Source organism: Podospora pseudoanserina, chromosome 1 (assembly GCF_035222485.1).
Source record: "Podospora pseudoanserina strain CBS 124.78 chromosome 1, whole genome shotgun sequence".
Lineage (NCBI taxonomy): Eukaryota > Fungi > Ascomycota > Sordariomycetes > Sordariales > Podosporaceae > Podospora > Podospora pseudoanserina.
In genome coordinates this window covers 8382020-8408460 of record NC_085920.1, presented here as the reverse complement: position 1 = coordinate 8408460, position 26441 = coordinate 8382020, and the positions used below count along the sequence as shown (strand labels likewise).

General features: G+C 52.1%; 8 protein-coding genes and 1 non-coding gene across 9 annotated transcripts; 4 read left to right on the top strand and 5 right to left on the bottom strand.

Moving 5' to 3' along the window:
- The first annotated feature begins 488 nt into the window (after nucleotides 1-488).
- Nucleotides 489-3304, top strand: DBP4 (ATP-dependent RNA helicase dbp4). Its single transcript, XM_062943575.1, has 2 exons — nucleotides 489-808; nucleotides 876-3304. The coding sequence occupies exons 1-2, from the start codon at nucleotides 647-649 to the stop codon at nucleotides 3162-3164; spliced, it is 2451 nt and encodes an 816-aa protein (XP_062806713.1). The 5' UTR covers nucleotides 489-646; the 3' UTR covers nucleotides 3165-3304.
- An 886-nt stretch (nucleotides 3305-4190) lies between these two features.
- QC764_123370 (uncharacterized protein) lies at nucleotides 4191-6128 on the top strand. Its single transcript, XM_062943574.1, has 3 exons — nucleotides 4191-4497; nucleotides 4549-5631; nucleotides 5697-6128. The coding sequence occupies exons 2-3, from the start codon at nucleotides 4932-4934 to the stop codon at nucleotides 5750-5752; spliced, it is 756 nt and encodes a 251-aa protein (XP_062806712.1). The 5' UTR covers nucleotides 4191-4497; nucleotides 4549-4931; the 3' UTR covers nucleotides 5753-6128.
- Nucleotides 6129-15110: 8982 nt separating this feature from the next.
- Nucleotides 15111-15525, top strand: QC764_123358 (uncharacterized protein; the record flags this gene model as incomplete). Its single annotated transcript, XM_062943573.1, has 2 exons — nucleotides 15111-15180; nucleotides 15254-15525. 2 exons carry the CDS (start codon nucleotides 15111-15113, stop codon nucleotides 15523-15525), a joined length of 342 nt encoding a protein of 113 aa, XP_062806711.1.
- A 204-nt stretch (nucleotides 15526-15729) lies between these two features.
- Nucleotides 15730-16795, top strand: QC764_123357 (uncharacterized protein; the record flags this gene model as incomplete). Its single annotated transcript, XM_062943572.1, is given in 4 exon segments — nucleotides 15730-15967; nucleotides 16028-16276; nucleotides 16290-16381; nucleotides 16452-16795. The coding sequence occupies 4 exon segments, from the start codon at nucleotides 15730-15732 to the stop codon at nucleotides 16776-16778; spliced, it is 906 nt and encodes a 301-aa protein (XP_062806710.1). The 3' UTR covers nucleotides 16779-16795.
- A 71-nt stretch (nucleotides 16796-16866) lies between these two features.
- On the bottom strand, nucleotides 16867-16948 carry QC764_0027430. The gene has a single exon. It is a non-coding gene; the product is annotated as a tRNA-Ser (tRNA).
- A 339-nt stretch (nucleotides 16949-17287) lies between these two features.
- On the bottom strand, nucleotides 17288-18391 carry QC764_123354 (uncharacterized protein; the record flags this gene model as incomplete). The annotated part of the gene is made up of 2 exons (XM_062943571.1): nucleotides 17288-18154; nucleotides 18209-18391. 2 exons carry the CDS (start codon nucleotides 18389-18391, stop codon nucleotides 17288-17290), a joined length of 1050 nt encoding a protein of 349 aa, XP_062806709.1.
- Nucleotides 18392-19363: 972 nt separating this feature from the next.
- On the bottom strand, nucleotides 19364-21324 carry QC764_123350 (uncharacterized protein). Its single transcript, XM_062943570.1, has 4 exons — nucleotides 20057-21324; nucleotides 19953-20010; nucleotides 19739-19888; nucleotides 19364-19667 (listed from the first exon to the last, which is right to left on the bottom strand). The coding sequence occupies exons 1-4, from the start codon at nucleotides 20859-20861 to the stop codon at nucleotides 19505-19507; spliced, it is 1176 nt and encodes a 391-aa protein (XP_062806708.1). The 5' UTR covers nucleotides 20862-21324; the 3' UTR covers nucleotides 19364-19504.
- Nucleotides 21325-22435: 1111 nt separating this feature from the next.
- QC764_123340 (uncharacterized protein) lies at nucleotides 22436-23406 on the bottom strand (the record flags this gene model as incomplete). The annotated part of the gene is given in 4 exon segments (XM_062943569.1): nucleotides 22436-22543; nucleotides 22562-22697; nucleotides 22914-23164; nucleotides 23218-23406. 4 exon segments carry the CDS (start codon nucleotides 23404-23406, stop codon nucleotides 22514-22516), a joined length of 606 nt encoding a protein of 201 aa, XP_062806707.1. The 3' UTR covers nucleotides 22436-22513.
- A 1655-nt stretch (nucleotides 23407-25061) lies between these two features.
- QC764_123330 (uncharacterized protein) lies at nucleotides 25062-26306 on the bottom strand (the record flags this gene model as incomplete). Its single annotated transcript, XM_062943568.1, has 3 exons — nucleotides 25715-26306; nucleotides 25390-25654; nucleotides 25062-25329 (listed from the first exon to the last, which is right to left on the bottom strand). Exons 2-3 carry the CDS (start codon nucleotides 25476-25478, stop codon nucleotides 25062-25064), a joined length of 357 nt encoding a protein of 118 aa, XP_062806706.1. The 5' UTR covers nucleotides 25479-25654; nucleotides 25715-26306.
- Nucleotides 26307-26441: the final 135 nt, after the last annotated feature.

Here is a 26441-nt window from a genome sequence, read left to right as displayed (position 1 = left end):
GGGAAGCGACAAGTTGGCTGGCCAGGCGTTTTTTCTCCTTTGTGTTTCACCCAATGGTTTATCTATATATATTTTAGTAACACGCCGTTTCAGTAACATCTATGAGTGGTCAAGAACTTTACATCGAGCTAGGAGAATGAAAAAAGAGGGTGGTCGGTCGGATACCCTAGATTACACGATACCCCGGTCAGCATGTTGTTGACAAGGCAGCTTCATTTTGGCTGCCAGGTTTGGGTTGGGTTTGCTTTCTTTGAGGGCTGAGAGCAAAGGAGCAACGGCGGGAGACATGATTTCAGACGGCGTTGATGGATGCTTTTGGTACTTGAGTTATGCACATACAAAGAAAAACATGAATAATTCAAGATGATATATACCTTTAAACCTGCTGTTAATGTGATTGACAAGCTTACTGCGCCAACCCCAACCCTTCTATCTATCGGTACTCTGTCTTGGCGCTTTTGGCTGGTGGGTTGAAGTGGGGCAAGTGGCAGAATTCCTTCTCCGCCAAAATTTTCCCTGGCTTTCAGCAGAGCAAAGCAATTGCGCAAAGAAGTCGATCCTGGACTCCAGCTTCCATTTCGTTTCGACAATTTTCCACGAGCTGCGCGGGAGCACGACACAACGACAGCAGACACTAAAATTCAACATGGCGCCTACTACTGGCGGCGCAAAGACTGTTGTCGCTCATCGAAACAAAAAGAACTCCAAATCGGCGGATGCGACACCGAAAAAGCCAGAGACGAAGACACTGAAGAGAAAAAGAGGACAGGATGAGCTCGAGAAGCTGAAGGCTGCCATTCAGGAGCTTGTGGGTTGCCCAATTGCATTTTATACACCCTCTTCCGGTACAAGTTTCTAATGGATGAATATCACAGGACCCAAAATCGCCAAACCTCACTAAATTCACCGACCTCCCTCTATGCGCCGCGACCGCGTCCGGCCTCCGTGCCTCCCACTTCGAGGTTCTGACAGACATCCAAAAAGCCGCCATTCCCCTCGCTCTCAAGGGCCATGATATCCTCGGCGCCGCCAAAACCGGCAGCGGCAAGACCCTCGCTTTCCTTGTCCCCGTCCTCGAGAAGCTCGTCCAAGCGCAGTGGACTGAATACGACGGCCTCGGCGCTCTCATCATCTCCCCCACACGCGAGCTCGCCGTCCAGATCTTCGAAGTGCTCCGCAAAATCGGTCGTAACCACGTCTTCTCGGCAGGCTTGGTCATCGGAGGCAAGTCGCTCAAGGAAGAAGCCGACAGACTCGGCAGGATGAACATCTTGGTGTGCACCCCCGGCCGTATGCTTCAACACCTCGATCAGACCGCTGGTTTCGACGTCAACAACCTCCAAATGCTGGTTCTCGACGAAGCAGACAGAATCATGGACATGGGGTTCCAGTCTGCAGTCGACGCGCTGGTTGAGCATCTCCCCAAAACAAGACAAACGATGTTGTTCTCGGCCACCCAGTCGAAACGTGTTTCCGACCTTGCGAGATTGAGTCTCAAGGACCCGGAGTATGTCTCGGCACACGAGGAAGCACCGACAGCCACCCCGACCAATTTGCAGCAGAGCTATATTGTCACACCCCTTCCCGAGAAGTTGGACACGCTCTGGGGCTTTATCCGAACGAATCTGAAGAGCAAAATGATTGTCTTTTTCTCGTCAGGGAAACAAGTACGGTTTGTGTATGAGAGCTTCAAGCGCATGCAGCCTGGTATCTCGCTGCTGCATTTGCACGGCCGGCAAAAGCAGGTTGGGAGGATGGAGATTACCCGAAAATTCACCTCTTCCAAGTACGCTTGTTTGTTCGCCACGGATGTTGTCGCGAGAGGAGTTGATTTTCCCGCTGTGGACTGGGTCGTGCAGGTAGACTGTCCTGAGGATGCGGACACGTACATTCACAGGGTGGGTAGAACAGCCAGATACGAGAGCAAGGGTCGGGCGGTGCTGTTCTTGGATCCGAGTGAAGAGAAGGGGTTTCTGTCCAGGCTCGAACAAAAAAAGATTCCAATCACAAAGGTCAATGTTCGGGAGGGAAAGAAGACGAGCATCAAGGGAGAGCTGCAATCTCAGTGCTTCCAGTCGGCGGACTTGAAGTACCTCGGACAAAAGGCGTTTATCACATATGTGAGGTCGATTTACGTGCAAAAAGATAAGGACGTGTTCAAATTCAACAAGATGGATCTGGATGGGTATGCGGCCAGTCTGGGATTGCCGGGTACGCCACAGGTGAAATTCCAAAAGGGGGCGGAGGAGATGAGACGGGCGAATAAGCAGGCCAGCAGGATGGCGTTTGATGTTGGGTCGGACGACGACAGCAGCGACTATGACGCCGAGGGCAAGCCGAAGAAGAAGGAGGTCAAGACCAAGTACCAGAAGATGGCGGAGAGGCAGAACCAGGATGTGTTGTCTAGTCATTACCGGAAGCTGGTTGACGAGGGTGCGGAGGACGACGACGAGGACGATGGGTTCTTGTCGGTCAAGAGAGTGTTGGGCGATAAGGAGCTGGATGAAACTGCTGAAGGAATCAACGGGAAGGAGATTGCGGGCGCAAAGGTGGTCAAGATTGGTGACCAGGAGATCGTTATCGACTCGAAGCGGGCGGAGAAGAAGCTCATGTCCAAGGCCAAGGTGGCCAAGATGATGGGCAAGGGGCAGAAGCTCATTTTCGACGAGGAGGGCAATGCCCAGCCATTGTACGTCTTGCAGGGTCTGGAAGACTTCCAAAAGGAGGGAGATGCGAAGGAGCTCAGGCAAAAGTTCGTCGAGGCCGAAGGGGAGAGGGTCAAGGAGGCGGATGTGGAAGACAAGGAGTTGGCTAGGAAGAGGAGAAAGGAGAAGAGGGATCGGGCCAAAGCTAGAGAGAGAGGTGAGGAGGTGGAGAGGGAGAGAGGTCCGATTACTCAGCTTGATAGCGGGGATGAGATGGATGAGGACCCGTTGGCTTTGCTTAGGAGTCTTCCTATTGCCGGTGGCGGTGGTGAGCAGTCTGAGGAGGATGAGCCACCGAAGAAGAAGACAAAGAAGTGGTTCCAGAACGACTCTGACGTGGAAGACCAGCCCGAACGGAAAAAGAAGGCCTCCAGTGGTAAAAAGGTCATTGAAATGGGCTACGAGCCGGATAACTTGCAGGACTTGGAAGCCCTGGCTGCCGGTCTTTTGGAGGACTAGTTTTGGTCTGTTTTTGCGGTCAAGGGGTAGTAATGATAATGGATTTTGTCTGTTTAGCGACAATGAAAATTCTGTGTTATGTGTTACTTTACGATTTGTATGCCTATAATAGAGATCAACTATGCCTAGTGTGATAGCTTAGACGCGTACAAGATATAGTAAGAGGCGGTCTTACACAAGGCCTTCCTGGATAGTATATAGGCCTTGTTAGATAATGTGAAGGTCTTATTATATAGCGTAGAAGGCTTGAAAGATAGTGGCAGGGTCCTATTTGGGCATTGAAACGTCTCTTGGGGGAGTAAAAACGTACAGCTCGGGAATAGAAGGGTGTACATTGGGACAAGTAAGGCTGTCATGCAGGATATTAGCACCCTTTCAAAGACAAACATGCATTATTTTCACCTTGAAAGATATTTCTGGGATTCGAAGGGGTATGTAGGTACTGACCCGGACCAGAAGAGTACTACTTTGCATTCGAGCTATTTGATCTGGTCATGAAATGACACCTCCATGTCACTGGGAGAGCATCGCTTGCCGAGGTTCAGAACGCAGTAATTTTGTCGATTCGTAGCAAGTCTTGATACCTACAATAGCACTATTGTCTTTGATCTCGCCGTTCCATGTCATGTTTTCTTGTCTGCTCTTCTGTTTACTGAATGTCAGTTCTGAGTTTAGGTATTAGACATTTGCAGCACCCATCTGCCCGTCCCGCTCTGAGGACCGAGAGGCCGAAGTTCGGCGGGCCCAACAAGAGCGTCACGCTCTGAAGAAAGAGTCACGCTGACTGAAAACCTTGTCATTGTAGCAGCTCGGCATGCATTATCAGATCCGAAAGGCAGGCACCGGGGCCTAATGCTTGGGAGCTAGCTGACCTGCGGAGAGCAAGACCAGTTGTCGTTTCTCCACGAGTGTGGTTATACCGTTATTCCTGGAAGCAAGAGCCCGAAAACCCGCATAACAAAAGTCCGGCACCGCCGACTAAGAGGCAAGCGGTGAGAATTTGCCCGAACAAGTCCACCAGGGCGTCGAGAGCCCAGACCATTGTGGATAACTGATTGATTGATAAGATGTTGAGCTTTTTTTTATCAGATCGAAGCTCATTCATCCATTGGGTCAAGCGATCAAAAGCGGGTCCAAGGTCAAGCTAGCGGGACGATTGTGGATTTGATGTGGATCTTATGCATCTCCATCGGAGGAAGCTTGTTGCCAAAATCGCACATCAGATGGTCTGAACAGATCTCGCGATGTCACGTCGTTGACATCGAGCTTTTGCCAGCGCGAGTCTTGTTTTCGAATTGTGGCCTCGCGCTGGACGTTATTCCATGTTTTATTGGTGAGTGACCGTCACATCTAGCACACGAGCTCTCTGACTGACTTCACTCAGGCGGCGGCGATCAAATACCATCAATAAACAGACTTCTAGGCTTTGATGCCAAGGACTGGCTCTGTCAGGAACGCACATTGCGAAGTCGAGCGTCTGGGTAGTTCCCTGCCCATGGTGGAGAGGTAATGGGGACCGTGACATGGTTCTACTGAACCGTCAGCTTCGGAGTTTTGGGCCTGGCATCTGCCTCCCTGCGAATGCGCCTTCGGAGACGGCTCGGGCTGTGGTGGATAATGAGAAGATACGACCGTAGGAATATATAAGCAGCATCCCAACTCGCTATCCTGGGGTTTGTGATCATTCTCCTCACTACCGCTTCCCTCCTCCATCTCTTTTCAGACTACAGCTTCTCCTCCAGCTTAGCCAGCTTCCATATCCTCACGATGAAGGCCGTCGTAATTCTCGCTTTTGCCACCCTTGGCCTAGCCGGTGCCGTTGGAAAGGGACACGGAGGCTCCGGAGGTGGTCGTGGAGGCCCTCCCGGCAAAGGCCATGGGAGACCTCACCCTCCCAAGCCTACACCCAAAGTCTGCAACCCGATGGACAGCTGTAACCGCGAGATCCTCGGCCTTGGTCGCAAGCCCGTCTCCCTTGAGACGCGCAGCGCCGACTGCGCTGAGTACCTGAAGGTTACCGTCACTGGCGCTCAGCGCACCTGGACTGAGACCATCTATACCACCTCCGGCCAGATCGCAACTACCCCTGCCCCGGCTCCCGTTGTCACCGCCGCCCCCAAGCCTGTCCCTGCCTACGCTGACGAGTGCCGTCGTGATGACGACTACGCCTCCGCCTGCGGCTGCCTCAGCGTCAACGTCACCACCACCACAGTCCGCGCCGCTCCCGCGTACGAATATCACTTCGGTCCTGCCGAGAACTGTGATGAGATCGCCGTCCGCGAGATTCCCGAGTGTGCTCACGAGTGCTTCAACACCCTCACCCCGGCGTGGGGCTGCACCGGCATCAGAGATATGGAGTGCCAGTGCGGTGTCAACTTCCAACCTATTGCTATGGCCATGGGCGAGTGTGTTCTTGAGCGCTGCACCCAACAGGAGTACAATGCTGTTTATCCTGCTGGTCTCAACGGTAAGTCTTGAACACGTCCTGGCTCCTGGTACTATCTAAAAATCTTAACTGACATGGGATAATAGCCTGCCGCTGCGCTGCTGCCTCTGCCAACCTCCCCCAGCCTACCATCATTCTTTAAATTGGGCTACTAGACTAGAGGTTTCAAAGATTTGGTCCGTTCAGGTTAGCTAAAATGTTTGTTCAATCGGGCTTTGACCAAAATGCACCTTGCATATAATATCAACACCATGACCGTGATATCTTGCCCCTTTTCAGGTGGAGCAAGCTGATCCCCAATTCTGCCTTTCGCTTTTAATCGACACAAGCACATGATACATGTCAGTCCTTAGAGGTACTGTCATTAGCCTTGTATGGTGCCTCCGATTTTCTGATTCTGGCCTCAAATGCACTTTCTGCTGTACATAGGTACCTTCCCATTCTCTTTGAAATGATTGGAAAAGTGGGACGACCAGGCCACCTAAATGTTATCACACACAACAAGTGCACGTCTCAAGCGCTCTCACTGCACGAGATTAGCAGCTCTGTTATCTGACCGACCTGTTTCTAGGCCAAGGAAGTTGCATTTGTGAAATCTGAGTAGTTGAGTTATTCGCTGTACGCCTGCGCCCACCTAACGACCTCTGGGTCGCATACGGCACAGGAAGGTAAGAGCTCATCCATGGCAAATGACTGGATAGCAAACTGAGGCTGGGCCGCATATCGAATATGAAAATTGAGCCCGCCGAAAATCATTATCTCTTCGAGGGAAAGTCATCGGGCCCAGGCTTATATGTGCAATATGTCTACGGACGTACAGTGGTAATTACTTACATAACTCTCCTTCCAACAAAAACCATTGCCCTAGACTACGCTTTGTTACCGGTGTCCGACTTCATCACGCCGTCCTGGTTCATTGAAACCCATGCCAAACCAACAACAACAAATAGGCGAGTCGCACGCCGCCACAGCTCACGAATCGCCGGAAGCTTCTTTATCCAATACGCGACAGACTCATTTGAACCAGCCAGTCTCCATTGACAATCCATCGACCAATTTGACAAATCTTCAAGGCCATCCTAAGTGTGAATATGTTACTGCGGAGATTGGCACACTCTACGCGAACACTTCTTCTTTTTTTTGCGCACCCCCAAGCCTCAACCAAGAAAAACCATGTGGCAATCCGTGAGACACAACATCAGACGATCACCTCTCCTCCCCAATCGCAGCCAATGCAACCTGATGGGGGTGACCACCGATAGCTTTCACTTAGGTTCTGTGATTTCAGATTCAGCCGCCATCAAAAGTCAGCTACTTTCATCTGGATCCAATTCAACTGCAGACAGCACTCAACTCAGCTCCGGTTTGCCCCATCCCAACAACAGTAACCCACAGACACTTTCTGTCGGGCATACCTCGGTCCCAGACAGCCTTCAAACACACCCACTTAAGCCTATCTGGAGAATCTGGGGCTTCGAGGTGCTGTCCATCAGTGTTAGTTATCTCATATTCGTGGGTATGTGCTGAAAGGCTGATTTGTCGCCCTTATCAATGGCTCAGTCGGTACTAACCAGATATACCAACAGCCATTGTGGTTGTGCTCGCCAGCTATAGCGAAAAGCAGCTACCAAATTGGCCTCTCAAGATATCTTTGAACTCGATACTTGCTTTTTTGACCACCCTGGCAAAGGCAGCCTTCATGTGGCCAGCTTCCAATGCCATCAGCCAAGCTCAATGGAGCTGGTTTCTTCAGGACCAGCCGTTGTATGACTTCCATCTTATTGACCAGGCAAGCAGGGGATCGTGGGGAGCACTCACTCTACTGTGGCGAATCCGGCACAGACACTTTGTCACCCTTGCAGCATTCCTGAGCATCATATGCGTTCTCACCTCTCCGTTGACACAGTTGGCCATCGACTACCCTTCAAGATACGTTCCCTCACCGGGCGAGGATGGGGCTCAAGTTTCAGTCATCGGGATGTTGAAAGTCTCAGTTCATGAAACTCTAGTTCGGGCAACTAACAAGGCACTCAATGAACTCCCATGGCCCGTGGAAGACTACGAGTACAGCCTGATAACCCCTAATGAACCTGTCTGCTCAACGGGTAATTGTACCTTTGATGAAATTCATTCATTGTGAATCTGTGTAGACTTCGCAGATGTCTCTTCCCATCTGAGGATTCGAGCGGAGGACAACCTTCAGGCTTCCACCAGTGGTGACCACAACTACTGGACTCTCTACGAAGGTGACATCACAGTATGGAACGCATCGATTCCAAATGCCTACCCACACGGCAGGAGTCTCGACCTTATACACCAGGGAAAGCTGGCGGTCTTCATGGACGTGCTAACTGGAAACCAGAGCATTGCATTCTCGGGCAGTCAGAATCTTATGGAGACAAAAGTAGCGTCTTTGGTACTGATCCGCACAGTTCCGGTGATTGAAACGCAGGGAGAATGGGAGTGGAAGGAGGTTGCCGAGGAATCCAACTACGCGGAGATTCTCAGCTCGATCCAGAAGGTTGGCTACGAGGCTATCGAAGTCCTCTTCTACCTCTGTGTTCAGTCATATGATATCCGCGTAGACAAAGGCAAACAAACCACCACCGTAGCGAACTCTACATTGACACCGACTGAATCTAGCTCCGAAGTCTGTGATACCGAAAAGAAGAAGAAGAGATACAGTCTTGGTGTTTCCAAACGCGTATTTTATCCTTCCTCGCGTGGCCCGTGCCTTTGTTGGCCTCAGGCCATCGCCAAGTCCTCCGATATCCTCCTGGCCAGTGGCCTTCCTTTGATAACCGCCATGCCTCTGTTTGTCTGCCTCACTTTGAATGAGAGGCTCTCGACGTGCAGTTACCCCTCCTTGCGGTGGTATCGGTGGTGTTGTTGGGCATGGTTGCAGGTAGTTGGCTTTTGCCGTGTGACACCATCTCCCCCCTTCTCATGCTCGCCCTCGAGCCTGATGATGGCTTCATGCCTCCAGGCGTGAGTCCTTTGGCTTGTCAGGGTATTGAGCGTGGAAGGTTCGTAAAGCTGTCTTGGCTCCATCGCTGTAGAAATGATCGAAAGGTTCCCACGTCCAATGTTTCCTTTGAGGCCAACCTTCCCACTTGACCAGATACTTGACTTCTTCACCCATCGTGGTCGAGTCCATCACCTTTTCCACTTGATAGTCTTCTGCCTCTACCGGCTCAGCTTCTCGCAGGACCTGGTCTGGATCAGGCAGTGCCTGTCCGCCAGCGCGATAGGGCTCGATGAGGGAGACGTGGAAGGTATTGTGGATTCGCCAGTGCTTGGGGAGAGTCAGTCGGACAGCGGTAGGCGAGATCACCTTCTGGATTTTGAACGGGCCTAACATCTTCTTATCCAGCTTCTTGGAGGGTCGACGGGTCTTGATGTGCCTGGCGTTGAGCATCACAAGCTGATCCTGTTCAAACATAGGTGCTTCTTTTCTCTTCGAGTCTGCCCACCGCTTCATGCGCTTGCGGGTGTCTTCCAGAGAATTCTGCGCTTCCTTGTGAACTTGGGTCATCCAGTGTGCGTATAGCCGGCTCGAAGGGTTGTGAACGGTAGTGTTCGACGAGGGGTTATTAGAGGCAGGGTGGTAACCGTAGTTAGCGAAGAAAGGCGACATGCCTGTTGGTGCCTTACGGGCGTTATTGTACGCGAATTCTGCCATGGGAAGTAATTCATTCCAGTTAGCCATCTCGTAGTTGACAAAGGCGCGGAGATACATCTCTAATTCTTGGTTCACGATTTCTGTCTGTCCGTCTGTCTGAGGATGGAAGGCTGTACTCATACGGCTATTGATGCCGACGAGCTTCAGGAAGTCCTTCCAAAGGTGAGCGGTGAAGCGTGAATCGCGGTCAGAGATGATATCTGCCGGCACGCCGTGGAGTCGCCAGTATTCGCGCGCGAAAATCCGGATCAGGTCGTCAGTCTTCTTCGCTTCCACACGTAGAGGGATGAAGTGTGCCATCTTGGTGAACATATCCACGATGACCCAGATCGAGTCACACCCGGAGGATCGTGGAAGATCCGTAATAAAGTCCATAGAGATCGCTCTCCACGGCTTCCACGGAATCTCCATTGGTTGAAGCAACCCGAAGGTGCCATGGCGTGGGTTCTTGTTCTGTTGGCACTCTCTGCACCCACGTACGTATTCGCGGATGTCTTGATCCATGCCTGGCCACCAGAAATTGCGTCGAATAAGGTCGATAGTCCTGTCCATGCCTAAGTGGCCTGCGACGACGGAGTCGTGCTCAGATTCGAGGATCTCTTTTCGCAGTGCTGGGTCGCTGGGGATCCTCAACAGGTTGTTGTGGTACAGTAGACCGTGGTCCTCGTGCTCATTCTTAGGCGGTACTGCTAGATCCTTGGTATAGTCGGTATCTCTGCTAGCAGCTGTCTTGACCCGGGCGAGGAAGTCGTTGTTCCACGCCGGGGCGACTGGTATACTGGCGAGCCTTGCGGAAGAAACCAGGAAAGAAGGTCCTTCATTTGGCGGTGAAAAGTGGTGATTTTTTAGGACCGAAGTGATCGGCTGGTCCTCATCTCCCCCCTTCTCAGGCCGATACTGATCGAGTCTTGAGAGCACGTCGGCCTTGCCGTTAAGTCGTCCAGGCCGATACATGATAATGAAGTTGTAGGCGGCGAGCTCTTGCGCCCACCTTGCCTGGCGTCTATTTAAGACCTTCGCTGTGGTGAAGTATGCCAGGTTCTGATGGTCGGAGTACACTTCGATGCGATGCTCTGCCCCCTCGAGGTATCTCCGCCATCTTGCAAAGCAGTCGACTATAGCCAGTAGCTCTTTGTCATGTACTTCATAGTTCATCTCTGGTTTGGTGAGCTTTCTGGAGTGGAAAGCAACCGGGTGGAGCTTGCCATCGTCCCCCTTCTGGGACATCACTCCACCTAGGGCGAAGTCAGACGCATCCGTCTCCAGGACCGCCAGCTTTGCTGGGTCGAAGTGGGCGAGGATGGGAGCAGTGGTGAAGGCCTCCTTGAGCCTGTTGAATGCTATTTCCATGGCTTGTGTCCACTTCCACTGACGTGCGTCGAGCTTTAGGGATGCCGTGAGGGCTTGGGCAATGGCAGAGAACCCCTTAATAAAGCGTCGATAGAAGTTGGCGAAGCCGATGAAGGATTGGGTGGCCTTAAGTGTGGTAGGTCTCTCCCAGTTCAAGATGCAGTCTACCTTCTCCTTAGACATAGAGATCCCATGCTCAGAGATGATATACCCAAGGTACTCAACCTGCCTTGTAGCCCACACACACTTCTTTGCTGAGATGGTGAGGTTATTCTCTTTCAACCGCCGCAATACTTCTTTCGTGAGCCGGTCATGCTCCTCCATGGTCTCGGCGTATATGAGGATATCATCAACGTACGCCAGTACCCCCATGTCGATCAGGTCACTGAGGACTCCATGGACCATGGCTTGGAAGGTGGCTGGGGCATTGATTAGCCCAAAATGCATGACCGTGAATTCGAAGAGACCGTAGCGGCAGCGGAAGGCTGTCTTCCACTCATCTCCCTCCTTGATTCGTACGAGGTTGAATCCACTCTTAAGATCGATCTTGGTGAAGTACTTAGCTCCGGCAAGACGATCTTGTAGCTCATTGATGAGTGGTAGAGGATACCTGTTGGGGATAGTGATGCCATTAAGTGCTCTCCAATCCACCACTGGTCGAAGGTCGTCTTCATGCGTTCCCTTCTTCTCGATGGAGGCGTCTTTATCCACCATAAAGAGTGGAGCGCTGCAAGGGGACTTGGAAGGCCTGATCTTGCCTTCGGCCAGCATCTCATCCAGCCATGCGCGCAGGAACTTGAGCTCTTTGCCGCTGAGGGAGTAGATAGGCCCCCATGGTGGTGTCTTGCCATCCATTAGGTCGATCGTGTGGTCCCAGGGCTTATGATCAGGTAGCCTTTTGGATATATCATGAGGGACCAATGGTGCCAGGTCCCGGAAGCGTTCGGGAATAGAGCTTCGATCGTCCTTGACGCTGGCAATGATCCTACCAGCCTTCCCAAGTACCGATAGGCTAGTGCATCGTTCGCGGCATGTGGGAGAGGTAAATACAATCTTCGTGGGGTCTTGGTCGTAGAAGCCAGCTGGTTGGTGTTCTTGGAGCCACCAGTGTGGTAGGATGATATCGCATTCTGCGTCGAGCTTACTGACTTCGAATTGCAACTTGGTGAAGTGGTCTTCTGAGTGCCTAAGCACCACGGTGTCGGTGTACAATGCTTCTTTACTGGCATCTCCTTCTCCAGTAAAGGATTGAAGGTAGAACCCAGGAGGGTGACGGAAGGTCTTAATCGCGAGGCGGGTAGCCACATCCTCCGATAAGACGGGAACGGCACTGCCAGGATCCAAGAGAACGCGTACCGGGTGTTCCCGAGGGCGCGCGTTGGTACCTTCGATGATGCTCATGCTGACGATAGGCCTGGTCCCCACCTTAGGCCGGTGTCGTGGTTGTTCATCTTCATCCTCCTCGCGAGGGCGCTTGACTCCCGCAACGGTGACGCCAGTAGGCCGATTACATCCTGTCGGCGTGGTCAGGCGGCCTAGTGAAAACCCGTCTCGGTGCCAGACATATCGTCGTCGTGTACCTCGAAGACTGGTGGGTCATCGTTGTCAAAGTGTGTTGCGATAGCATCGATTCGTACTTTCTTTGGGGGTGTTATTTCTTTCTCTTCTTTCTCCGCCTTCCTTTTGACTCCAGCCACCTTGGGGGGGGCTGACGGAAGGTCATTGCCGGAAACATCCTTTCTGGCGAAGCAGGCGAGGGTGTGGTGGTTGTTGCGGCCACATCGCCAGCATGTAGACCCGTCCTTTTTGTGCCTGTCGACATTGTCTTGGGAGATTCCCGCTAGTGCCTCTTTCACGGTCGCCCACTTAATGTCTTTTGGATCGGGTCTGGCGTTTGGAGCCTTGGAGGGTGCCTTGCTGCTTCTTGAGGATGGATTTGACGGTTGTTGGGAGCGACTTTGGTGGGGAGGGCCCGACTTCGAGCGCTCCGAGGTCGAAGTGGGCGTGTCTTTTCCCGCCCGGTGGCCGACTGAGATGCCAGGGTTGGTGAGCATATTCTCGTAGATGTGGCCAGCTTCCTGGATGGCGTGGAGGAAGTCCTCGTCTGTCTCCGGGACTCCTCCCTGTCTTGAGTAAATCAGTTTGGTGATCTCGTCCGGAAGTGCCTTTGAGATATGGCTCTGGAACGTGGTTCCTGACCACTGGACTACCTCGTTGAGGTCCATGAGCTCGGTCAAGTACTGCGAGATGTCTCCTTGGTACCGGAGCTCTTGCATCTTGCGGGCGTTGCGGTACCTCTCGGCTGTATCCCGAAAGCGTTCTTGGATGGCGGTGGTGTAATTGCTCCAGACATCCGCGAGGCCTAACCTCCGTACTTGGCTGACTCGCTGCTGGTGCCACACCTGGGCTTTGTCGGTAAGAAGCGATCCAACCCAGTTAATCTTGACCTGGTCGGTGGGAAACCCTGTGGGGTAGGAGTCCATATATGCCTCCACTTTAAGCCACCAAGACCTGAACTTGGAGAGGTCTCTGCCATCGTAGGCCGGGGGTTTTGCCATGTGCACCGGGTTGACTTGGACTGGTGCCTGGGAATACTGACGAATGAGTCGAGTGAGGTCATCTTGGCCCGAGGGACTGGGTGATCGAGGGCGGTTGCGTGAGGCTGGAGGTCCCCTAGGTGGTCCTCCTCCGGCTCCATCCGCAGGTGGTCGCCTTTCACGGTGATCCTCGTGGGAGTCCTCTGACTCCGAGTCATCAGGGTCAGAAGGAGGTTCCCCGTTGGTAGCGACGAATCGTCGTGGAGGGAGGCTTCCTCCTCCGCCACCGTTGGGTGTGGGCGTCATATACATAGGACCGGCTCGAGAGGATTCGAACTGGATATTGGCCTGTCGAGCTGTACGGCGTGCTTGGGCATCCTGCAGTGCCTGAGTGGTTAAGCGTTCTTGCACACGCCGAGTGGAGGACGACACTTTTGATGGTATGGCCGTGGATGGATGCGATGGTCGCACCGATGCCCGCTGGCTTACGCTACGCCAGACAGAGTTGACGTCGGCATCAGGATTCCGCTCCATCTGAGCGCGGAATTCTTTGAGATCTTCCGCCATAAGCTTCTTGACCTGTTCCATGATACGCCGTCCGTGATCATCAAGAGTAGCGGGATTGACAAATTCTTTGGCCAAGAGTCCCGTGATATCTCGGTCGCGTTGGGTAGCCCATTCCTGGACATCACTATTGAACCTTTTCTGGAATGTAACCTCCTTTTCGAGGGTCATTAAGGCGGAGTGGTGTCGGTTAGCCGCTTCGCTAAGTTGCTCGATGGCTTGTTGACGCTGCCGTTCGTCCTGGGTAATAACTGCGATAGCTTTCCAGATCTGGTTCGCAAAGGCGGCGCTGTCATTTTCAACCTGCTGACGGAAGTGCCTGATTTGTTGTTCAGAGACCTGGACCCCGAGCTTGACCATGCCAGCGCAAACAGTGTACTGTTCACGGATATGCTCGTATTGCTGCTTAAGGCGTGCGAGTTCTTGGTGGTCGATACGCTCCTTGTGTTGCTGTCGAGCAAGCTGTCGTACACCTTCGTAGGCCTCGCTCATTCGGCGATGGAGTTCGATAATCCATGGTGCCGGGTCATGGACGGCTCCAGGCAAAGGCTGGATCTCAGAGGGGTCGCTCATAATGACTTCAAAGTCTTGAGGCGAGTAGAGCGTAAGCTCCATGTGGTCGTCGACCTGGACAGGCTCGGCTGAAGGAGAGCGATAGTCCGCCATATTGTAGGTGGAGATGGACGTGCTGTCGAATTCTTCTTGTAGGTTTCGAGCGGTCGCGTACGTGGGTGACACCGTGGCTGGTGATGTCGGAAGGGGAATATGGGCTGCGTAGCCAGGAATGAAGGGTCGCGGAATAGGCGACGTGTTGAAGGAGTACTCTCCTGTAGTGAAGTCGGAGTCTTCGTCGTCGTCAACCCAAGGGTTACACGGTAGTGGAACGAATCCTTCAACGATATCTGAGGGTGGAGCTGATGATGATGTGGTGGACATCAACAAAGGAAGAAAGCGGGGTAAGTGGCGATAGCGCTATGGCGTCGTAGTGCAGTAGTTGTCGTCTTCGATTGTTTGAAGATTATATGTGACAAGGGCTGTAGTATCAGGGCTTGGAACTCATGGTTCAATTCAGGCTAATAATCTTCAATGGCCTCGAAGTCTGTGATACCGAAAAGAAGAAGAAGAGATACAGTCTTGGTGTTTCCAAACGCGTATTTTATCCTTCCTCGCGTGGCCCGTGCCTTTGTTGGCCTCAGGCCATCGCCAAGTCCTCCGATATCCTCCTGGCCAGTGGCCTTCCTTTGATAACCGCCATGCCTCTGTTTGTCTGCCTCACTTTGAATGAGAGGCTCTCGACGTGCAGTTACCCCTCCTTGCGGTGGTATCGGTGGTGTTGCTTGCGCCAAAAGTCGAAGCCAGTTGTCAACATGAGTCCAATCGAGGTCGAAGACAATATGATGACTCTTGTGGAGGAGTTGAAGACCGTGATGGACACCAGTCAGTATGAATTTGGTTTTGCATGCGGCGGCTCGCTTCCCATTCTACACCCGGACATCAAACCCTCCGACAGCGACAAGGCTGTACATCTTGACCCCACCGCTCTCCGTTGGGATCCTCGAGACTGCTCTATCTACCCTTGCATCCCGCTCTAAGATTACCTTTCCAGAAGGTCCTCATGGGAAGCAAGATGAGCTCTTACGCGCCCTCGTCGCCGATATGCCCCCTGCAACCTTTGGCAAGGCCGGAAAGGACGTATGTGATGAGAAATATCGCAAGGCGCTGAAGCGTCGACCCTACCCAGCTCTCGACCAATTTCCGCCCTTACCATGTCGGCATCATTGACACGATATCCAAGCTTCTTTCTCCTGGCATCGGTCATCACACAATCAAAGCAGAGCTCTACAAACTCAATGTGTATGATGGACCATCAGGCCACCTCAAGGCACATGTCGACACCCCGAGATCTCCCTCTCAGTTTGGGTCTTTAGTAGTGTGCCTGCCTGCTGAGCACTCGGGGGAGCTTGAGGTACGGCACAGGGTGAGACGATGAAGTTCGATTGGTCAACCAAGAACTCCAAAAGCAACATGATTCAATGGGCCACGTTCTACAGCAATTTCGAACACGAGGTCCTTCCTGTCTCAAAGGGATACCGACTTACATTGACGTGCAATCTGTACGCCGAACGCATTGCCGAAGCTAAACTGGCCAGGTTCATGGAAGACGAGCTTCCTCTGAAGAAGTATGCACGAAATATAATAAACGACAAGACTTTCATGCCTAAAGGTTGGTGCTATCTGCAACTCCCTGCTTCACTCACATTGGCTAACACATCCTTATGGTTAGGCGGTTACCTTGGCTTCTACACCTCGCACGCGTATTCGCACACATCGGAGATCTTTTCCGTCTCGGCCATCAAAGGCATTGACCGAGCGATCTGGCAAGGTTTCCTGTCCCTGGGCTACCACGTCGACCTACGCCCGGTTCTCATCACTGAGAGGTACGAGGACGACTCGTACAGATATGTGATGGGAAAGTACTTTCCGGTGGAAACCTACCAGAATTGGCAAGTCGATGACGAAACTCATCTTAAATGTTTGATTAAGAGTTGGGGCATCAGCCGCGTCAAAGTTCAGAGAGGTTGTGTGGATGAATGAGAGCCACGACGAGCACAAACAGCGTCAGCTGATGTACATGGTGGTGAGTGCTTTCGAGGTTCTGGTTTCTCAGTATCCCATGGCACATAAAGCTAACGGTATGCCATGAACAGTACGGAAACGAAGCACCTATCCACTCCGACTATTCATACTGCACCATCATCGTCCATGTGCCCGAGTGGGACAATCAGCTTGGCGCAAGGGCAAAATTGACTTCAGATCCGGACAACGAGTCTGAGTGTGTCTCTAGCCTGGATTTTGCAGATACGGATAGGGAGGAGGCCATGGCAATGGATGAGTCCGAGGAAGAAGAGGAAGATGAGTCTGGCTTCGAATATGGGGGTCAGATTCACGCGTGCTTTCTGCAACCTGAGATAGAAGGGATGTCTCCAGAGAACCTTTGGGCATATGAGGTCGTTAAAGCAAGATTGGTGAACTGAATTACAGTCGAGTAATGAAAGTAAACCGATAACTGTAGCTTCCTACAAGTAATCTAGATTCCATTCACTTGCTATCAAGTTCTTAGGAGGCGTGGTGGCAGAGTGGTCTAATGCGCAAGACTAGAAATCTTGTTCCTTCGGGAGCGTCTGTTCGAATCAGGCCCACGTCGAGTTTCTTTTATACCTTTTTACACCTCTCCGCCTTCTTTGAAGTTTGGGCGCTTCTTTCCACTCCACAATTCTTTTGTTGAATCTGGGATCCGGTGTTTTAAGCCCCATCGATGTCCGCAACAGTTTCTAACTGTGCAAACATACCACAGTTGATTACCAACTTGCAGCTTTCACACCATACATCTGCTTTTCTTTTTACGCTCAATTCTACATCAATTTCACTACTTTTTAATTTTTTTTTAATTTATTAAATTCTTTTTTCAATTCTTCTTATATATTGTTTTATTTAGCTGCAAACCAGTAACTCTGCACCACAATTCGTTCCCGATCTACTCAATTTACATCTTTTCCATCTCTTTCAGCCACACTCCACCCTCCTTTAGCGTCTCCAAATACTGCCTCCGAGCCTTCACCCTCATCTCCTCATACCGGCCCCTGATCTCCTTTTCCTTGCGGCACCTCTCCTCCAAGACAGGCCGGTACTCAATCTCGGCCTGGAGCCAGTCCCACGTCGCCGGGCTCGGGACCTCCCTCTCAAAGGCGACTTGAGACAATGGACCATCCCCGCAGAAGCGCTCCAACAAGCGGGCGAGAAGCCCCTTCGGTGACTGACCGTGGTTGAGACGGTAGAGACGGTCCGCTTCCTCGGCGGCGAGGTACGCTTTCTCGTAAGCGTCGAAACGCTCGACCATGACGCGGAAGGGGGGTCGAGGAGGGGTGGGAGGGGTGATCGGGGGAAGGGCGGCGAGCTCCTTTGCGAGGGAGGCCTCGAGTTGAGCACGGAGGGTGTAGAAGCGCAGGGCTAGGGCGGCTCTAGCTTTTGGGGAGAGCGGGGTTGGTTCCAGGTTAGGGGTGGGAGCAGAAGCGGTGGTGGTTACCGGCGTGAGAACAGGAGCAGTGGCAAGCGCCGCCTCACGCACAACGGAGGAACCGGGAGATGGGGGTGAGGCTGTGGAGGGGGCAGGTTGCGTTTGCGCTTGTACGCGCTCGGGTGTAGGGGAGCGAGCGGGTGCAGACGGAAAGACGAGCGGGAGCGAAGTGACCTCCCCGACATTCAGCTGTGCTTTGGACTCGATACTGGGCGTCTCTGCTTCCGTCGCTCGCTCGACGAGTTGGGAATGCACCATCCCTGTGTTCATCATGGCGTCGATCCTTTCTTGCACGGCAGCTTCTGCCTCTGCCTCTGCCTCTGCCTCTGCCTCTGCCTCTGCCTCTGCCTCTGCCTCTGCCTCTGCCTCTGCCTCTGCCTCTGCCTCCGCCTCCGCTTCGACGTCGCTGTTTGAACCGACTGATCGCTCCGAGTCGCTGTCGGACCAAATCCAGTGCTCCGAGTCACTGTCCGAGTAGTGTTTGGACGCCCAGTCGCCCGTCTCTCTGGTCTGAGCGTCTTCCCAGTCTGAGGACTCTGAAGAGGTTGAGTGGGTTCCTGGGCGGCGAACCATGCTTGGAGACTGTTGTACGAGGTATTCGTCGGTTGGGTTGTGCTGAATCGGTGGAAAGACTGATCAAGTCAGATATGGTTCACCAGGAGAAATGCTCGAGACAGTTGAAGGAATTGGGGGAGGGTTCAGCAACCTTATACTCGTTTCGGTCAGGGTTTGATTCCAAGAGCCACTAGTCAACGTCAAACTATGGAGGGCTTCCGTGTGGGTAACTCAGTTTCATTTCTCTTTTGCCTTTTTAAGGTCTGGTCGTCCGCCGTATTAGGTGGGTGGTGGCTTGACTTATCAACCCGTCAACCTGAAGCCCAAGCGGGAAGATATCATCAGCAAGAAAGGCTAGGCGAGAAACCCCGATGCTCAAGCGAGAGATGGTAAACCCGGGCCATGCTGCAGTCTAAAGAAAACACAAGTTACTGCGGACACGGGAATTGGGAATGACGTTCGGTGGTGGATAGGGACCGTCAAGGAGTGGATTTTAACCCTGTTTCCTGCTAACGTTGTGCGCAGTGGGGAGATGGCTTTTTCTGGCAAGGTGAGAAGCATCCAACGCCTGGGCAGCCACCGACCTTTGTCATTTTTTTCTGGGTGTTGCTGAGATAAAGCTGCCCTACTTTCGACTACACAGTGAGAAGACGAGCCAGCAAACTGTGTGTTGATAACCCATATCGCTCTTTTTGGTTTCACAGTTTTGAAAATTCCTCGTCTTTTTCACCCAACTCACTCGTCATACCCACCCTGTTCCGTTCGCCGACATCGATGAGAGCCTTCACAACACCACCACCTTCGGAGTTGAAACAGTACCTGGCTGGCTGGCTGTTTTCCTCTGGTCCCCGCAGCGTTCAGACTAAGGCGTGAAAACGATGGCGGATCGTTTGCGAGCCGTCGTGTACACAGTAAACGGACATCTCAAGTTATTGAATACCGATCCATGGTCTCTATTTTGTACGGTCTATCATTTCTTGGCGCAGTTCATGTAGTTATCAATGTTATTAATTCATCAAAATTACCCATTTCGAATTTTTTTACCAGCTATATCCATCAGTCATCACATCATTTCATCAGTTCCGATCTTGATCATCAAGTACATGAAAACACGAGCTCATGCCTCCCGCCTTACACCTCGGCAAACCACTCGCTGTTGGGAGCAGGGGCATAGATGGCACTCCTCAAAGGAGCCTCAAACAAATCCCGGATCTCATCAAGAGTGTAACCGGCGTTAATGGCGAGCTGAAGCATGATTCTGGCCTGAGGGCCCTGGAGGTAGCTAGCGTAGAAGCTGTGGGGGCAAGAGAATCAGTAACTGTCATCAGACATAAAATACCAGTCTTTTGACAGGAGGAAACTCACACAGGACCCTTCTCAATACCGGGCATACCAGTGCCGGTCACGGAACGGGTGACAGTCACGACAGGGATGCCCTGCTTGTAGAGCTCGGCGGCAGCCTCGCGGGCGGAGGGGGAGAGAGAAGCGGCGCCAGAGCCCATGTGAACGATACCCCTGTTTTAATTTCCAGTCAGTTCTGTTGTTTTCAACGATTCTCAACAGGCAGAAAGGCACTTACTTGGCACCATTGGCAACAGCCGCGTACATGAGCGAGGCGTCGAAGCCCTCTATCCAAACTATCAGCACCTTCGAAACAAGCTGGTGACAGAAGGGAAAACTTACGGTGACCATAGAGGACGACAACGGCAGGAAGCTCAGTGGTGTTCGTCACGTCAAAGTGTGGGCGGCCGGTGGGATAGCTTGGTCCGCTGAAGTAGAAGTACGGTTGACCTCCGAGGAAAGCACCGACGTTGCCCTGCTCGATCGACCTGAAGGTGTCGGGGGTGTTGGCGTTGGACTTGGTGGAATAGTAGATGGAGGTGATACGATCGTTGAAGGCGATCAAACCACCCCTGTCCCTCGCATCGGGGGAAACGGCTGTGGCGACAGCCTGGAAGAAGTTGGAGCGGCCATCGGGGGAGATGTAGGTATCGGGTCTCATGGCACCGGTAGCGACGAATGGCTTGGAGCAGTTGAGGGTCAGGTCGACGCCAAAGGCTGTCTCCTCGAGGGTGTTGGTTCCGTGGAACATGATGCCACCTGCTATGTCTGAGCCCTCGGTGCAGAGATGACGGTTGGCATGCTGTGTGATGTTGAGGTAGAGTGAGCTGTTGAGGCCGGCACTTCCTCCTGTGACTGGGAAAGAAACAACAGCCAACTGAGCCACCTTGAGGACCTCAGTGACGTTTCCGATCATGTGGTCAACGGTAACTGGGGGACCGGATCCATAGTTGATGTTGTCGAGCCGGCCGTACTTGGAGGCGGAGAGAATTGTACCGCGAGCGTTGTAGATGACAACCTTGGGCAAAGAAGAATCTGTTGAGACCCAAGTAAGATCCGAGTCAAAAGTAGACTTCTCAGCTTTGGCTTGGGATGCAATGGCACCAAGGCCGATGGCCAACGCTGTGAGGGATTTCGAAGTGAACATCTCGAGCTGGGGGATCGAGAACTGGGTGAGCTTGGGTGTAAAGGTCCAGCGCTGATGAGGTCTGATCAGCCACAAGAATATCTGGGCTTGCCATCATCTTTAAATGCTCGATCCTGATGTTCTGGCGGGTCCTACATAGCCCCGGGGACCTCAAGACTCCTATCTTTACAAATCCCATTCTCGTCATTCTTGGAGTTCCCATCTCATCATCGCCGTGCGTGTTATGGTGATATGCGGCTCCTATCAGATGTATACACCACTTAGTGGCCGATAGTCTTATCTTGCGAGTGGGGAGCGCCCTGTTTTCCGGCCCAATCCTGCGGGTCAAGCACGAGGCGGAGACCGGACTGGTCACTGAAAAAGGTAACATGCCTTATCTTGCCGGCATTCTTGGCGTCCTCCTTAAATCCGGGGGGACGGAGGCGGGGTGGGGCCGATCGGGTTGTACCGCCTGACCGGAACCACCACACTACACCGTCCCAGCTGTTTGACACGGTAAATTTGGAGTGGATGATGCCGACGAAGATGGGAAACAGTTGGTTTGGTTGCTTGGCATCAAAGAAAATGCACAATTTCAGTTGTGTGTTGGAAACTAAAGAGAGTAAAGGAAGAATGCAGAGATAAGGGGGGAAGGCGGTTGGGGGGCGAGAGTGGTTGCAAATGGAGAAGTCGAAGAAATAACAGCATCGTCCGCAGGCTTGTAAGTTAATGTGCATTGGCTATGTTGGTTATCATTGTCGACATAGATTCTAGATCTACTGTAGTGTTAAATGGGCCTTCTAATGTACTCTATACACATTATCTTGTCATTCATGGGCTGCTAAACCATTTTTAAAGATCGTTCATACGCCTCAAAACTTTTCAGGTGTATTTTGAGTCAAAAGGTAGTCAATAGGCCTTTTCGAATCATCAATGCACCTTTAAAAATTGTTGCTGAGCCTATTGAAATAGCTTAGGGGCATTTATGTATTGTTGGCATGGTTCAAGATGAAAGTCAGATGTGTTGAAAGAAATTTGAAAGGTATATCGTCTGCCGCTTTCTACACGTGCACTACCTTCTATTTTCACATACATGGTTGCATTTGGAGCAGGGTTGTAGGTAACAACAACTTCTATACTGATGATTTATAGCATATTTTCTTATGGGGTGTTCATCTACATGACTACCTGAGCTAGTTCATTTATATAGGTAGTTTCATGCCACTGAGTAAATACCCAGCGGAATATTTTCCAATTTAAACCTTGGGCGAACAAGTGAGATCCATCGACTAGAGAAGTTTTAATCGGAAAGGAGGATTTGAAGAGGAGAGGAAATTAGCAAGATAGCTAGTAAATATTCCTTGCCTATACTCCTGACGGGTCATGCAAACTGCACAAATCAACTTCACTCCACAATCAGTTTCATCGATAGGGGTATCTGTGCCTCACTCCGTCGCCATCCAAATCAAAACAAGGAAAGCAACTCCCATCCAGTAAATATCCAACTCCATTATAGCCCATCGCTTGCCACCTGGTATCATGAACAATAAAAGAAGACATCAAACTCATCCCCCACCCCCGACTGCAACCTCTCATCTGGCGTGACGACACCGACTCAATTTCCTTCACCACCCTCACAGACCAACGTGCAGCTTCACCTGCATGAAGCGCATCTATTGAGTCTGCTGGACAGGATAGGTCTGCTGGACAGGATATGTCTGCTGTGCGGGGTACTGCTGCTCAGGCTTGACCTGGCCGAGCTCAGCTTGGCCGGCGGTGCCAGGGGCCGGGCCAGACCCCTCAGGATCAGCCAGGGAGGCACGGATGAAGAAGACCAAGTGCACAATGGAAAGAACCCTGCGGTCCAGAATGTTAGCCAATCAGGTCGGGTTGGTAGGTCCAAATTGGGAGATTTTGTGGCTTGATTGCTTGATTGCACTGGATGCACATCAGTGCGGGGTGGTATCCCCGAATTGCTGACACCCATGTGATGTTGCCGTGAGGCAGTGCGGCGCAGCTACGGGGACGGAGGAAATCCTGCTGTGAATACCGGGACAATCTGATTTTGCTTACCAGATCAAAGCACCGAGACCGGCGCAGGCACCGAGAGCCTGGCCCTCTCTCTTCCACGCAGAGTCGTAGAAACCAAAGCCATACGTGTATGAGAGCCAGAAGGAAGCGGCGCTGGCAGACCAGGCCCAGGCGGAGAGCCAAAAGATGATGTGGAGGATGTAACCGACCAGAGCACCGATGCGATAGAAGAAGTGAGGGGCCCAGATCTCAATGGCTGCGGCGCCGCCGTAGACGATGAAGGACCAGATAGCCTGTGATGTGTGAGTATGAGATGAGATATAGGACTCGAAAAGAGGAAGCATACTGTGAAGATGACAAGACCACCGGCGCCAGTTGGGCCACCATATCCTCCAGCATAGCCACCAAAGATTGATACGGCCCAAGCACCGAGAGCGAGTGTGACGAGTGAGAGCACCAAAATCGCGATCTTGATGTAGAGGAGCCAGAGGGGTTGAGGGGGAACGCCCTTTGCAAGGAGACCTTGAGTCGACATGATGTGGGTCTGTTGGTGACTTGGGGTGGTGTCGAGTCCGTACGAAGCTGGTGTTGTTGATATTACACAGTTCGGTTTGGCCTACAGCAATAAACCAGCTGCTCAGAAGTGGGGGAAACACAATCTTTTTATCACTTTGCTTTGGTGTCACACATCTCCTCATTTCGCATTCAAGACCTAATCAGCCAGGCCAGATTCGGCTTGGGGAGGGGGCGGTTGCTCACATGCCGCATGCCTGAGCGGACAGGGTGTGTCAGTTTCTGCAAGCCCAAGATGCAGTGGCGGCCTCAACAACGGTTCGGCACCCATGTCCACGCCAGGCATGGACTGACACGATGGAAGAATGTACTGAGAAACGGCGCTTGGGTGTGTGGTGTGCCGGGGTATGTCGTTGAAACTCGATTTGCTGACGTCGTCGTGCCAAGGCCGATATGTGTGCCCCGAAGGCTGAAGAAAAGGAAACCACTGCGCAGTGAGTGAGACGTCAAATTTCAAGTGACAAAAAGCAGACGCATAGCAGACTTTGGGTCTACTTTTGGGCCCGCAGTTGGGCTTCCCTTGGGACGACCCTGGGGATTGTCTGCTGGAATGCCGCAACTGGTTAATGAGCTGAAGCTTCAAGTGGTGAGCACTGCCCAATATGGCGGCTTGGAAGGCTCGTGATTCGCCAGAGGATGCACACCAAGCGAGAGACAAGGGGTGTCCCCTAACCCGTGTCGCGCCGTGGCTCGGCTTCCGCACTTTTTTTCTCTCTTGCAGCTTGGCGCGGGACTACGGCACAAGATCACGCTTCTTGGGGAGGGGTTGTTTGCTTCGCGATGGGAATTTGCTCTTGGATCTTGAGGTTTCTGGGGAAGAATGACACGAGGGTTTGTCGTTAGAAAGCAAAACGCCCCCACAACGCGTCGGCTGCCTCAATCTTGACTACCAGTGCCAAGGCGGGAGTCTGTGCATGATGACGACGGTAGTGAACGGTGTAGTTTGAGGTTTCATTATCGTGGGTCCTGGTCAATATCGCGGAACGACGACAACTGTTGTTGAGCTGGGTGTAGCGACCGGTAACGGAAAGGAGCCGCGATAGGCGTTGAGGACTTCGCTATTATTAGCCGGAACAAGTGTTGGCATTTGCTTCCAGAAGAGTGGATTGAATCATCTTGAGAGATGCGGCTGAAGATAGAACGCGAGATGGTGCATTCTTCGGGTTGATCAGCCGTCTATATCGAGTGCCGCGAGACATGTGGATCGTTGATCGAGATGTCTTTTGAAAACTTTGATAGGTGGTCGAAACAGGGTCACAGGACATGGCGAGCCAATGGGTGGAGGAAAGCGCACCAAGAGATTGAGTGCCAACACTGCGACTGCAAGCAGCCGCAGTGTTGAACCGTGCCTTCGGTGCAGCCATCATCAGACCCGACGTCAGTCAATTCTGACAGGCTCTGTAACTGGCACCTGTTGCTCTTCGGGTTATAGGTAGCCGTACGCCTTTTCTTTGTCTATTTTCACTCGCAGCGGCATGGCAAATTGTTTAAAACAGACAGTGTAGAAATTCAATAAGCCAAATACTATCAATATGCGAATTCAAACCAATCCCCGACCTTTATCCAAACGCCCAATTCAGACCAGCAATCCCCTATATCTCAAAGCAGCATCACCGTTTAAGGGATAGTGGTAGCAACACAGCTGCCAGCACCCAAACCACTGGCACACAACCGCGTGCACCCAATGCCCAAGTCAGAAACCTTGATGCAATCACCGTTGTTGACTCTGGTGATGAGGTCGCCCTTGCACCCCTCGCCGTCGTTGCGCTGGTAGGCAAACCAGGTGTCGACGCGGGAGTCGGTGCGGATGGATTTGATGTTGTCGGTGAGGGGAGCGTCACCGGTGGAGAAGCCGTTAAAGACCTTTTTGTCGACTTCATTTTGGCTAGAGGAAGCGATTAGTTAGGCTGTATTTGGCAAGAGATGACGATAAAGGGAGAAATACCAGTTCTCGTCGTCAAACATCTTAGTCGCAGCACCGAAGGCGGTGGAGGCGAGGGAAGCGATGAAGAGGATGGTGGTGGTGGCACGCATTTTGAAAGATGGCAAGATTGATTATTTGTGTGAGTGTTTTGAAAGTGTTGTTTGCTGCTGTTATGTTGCTGTTGTAGTTGTTGATGCTGATGAATAGTTTCTTTCAAGCGAGCGAAATCTGTCTGATTTATACTCTTTCGATCACACCCACCTCACTGCTAAAAGCCCAAGTTCTCCTACGGTATTCTCATGATGAGTTCATCCCCAGGATCTCAAACAGGTCTTGGCCATCTCACCGGTCCAATTCTCTTCTCATCAAGGCGTTTCTGCTTATTCGCCTAGTTTCGACTTGATGATGACCTTCTTGGGTTGATCGCCCCCTTGCCGCACGATACCCGCAGACCCGGCCGATCCTAAGCCGACTTCTCCGGCCCTTAGGCAGCGGAAACATTCCATAATCATCATGACGGTCGTCGGGGAAAATCATGGGATCGAACTCGGCCGAGAAATAAGGTTAAGGGATGGCCCGGATGGTGGCAGCCGTCATGGCGTCCTGGGTTGCTGGCCTCGTTGACGTTTCACGGCCTAAAAATGGAGGCGTAGCTTACTGTACTGACTCATCAGCTTTTGTTCAGTGGCATGTTCAATGGCTGACAAAATCCGACGGTGATTTGATTGAAGGGGCACAGCGGTCGGCTGGCCTTTGCGGCGGGTCGATCGGGGTCATGGCCAAGGCGGACAGCGCCGCAGTTGTTTACGACTTTGAGATGGTTACGATGATGTCATATCATTGGATGATGAATTTGAGATGAAACTGAGCCGATAGAAAGCATACTTATATACCACCTATCTGCACATGCTATCAGCGAAGTAGCTAGCCATTGTGTGTAGACAGCGCAACGGTCAAGGAGCCGCGAGCAACCTGGCCTGACCAGTTGGGGTTGTGTGGGCCGGACTCGACCCTTCGCTTCAGGTAGTTGGTTCAACCCCATGACGGTTGCTTCTTTTGCGACTTGGTCAACA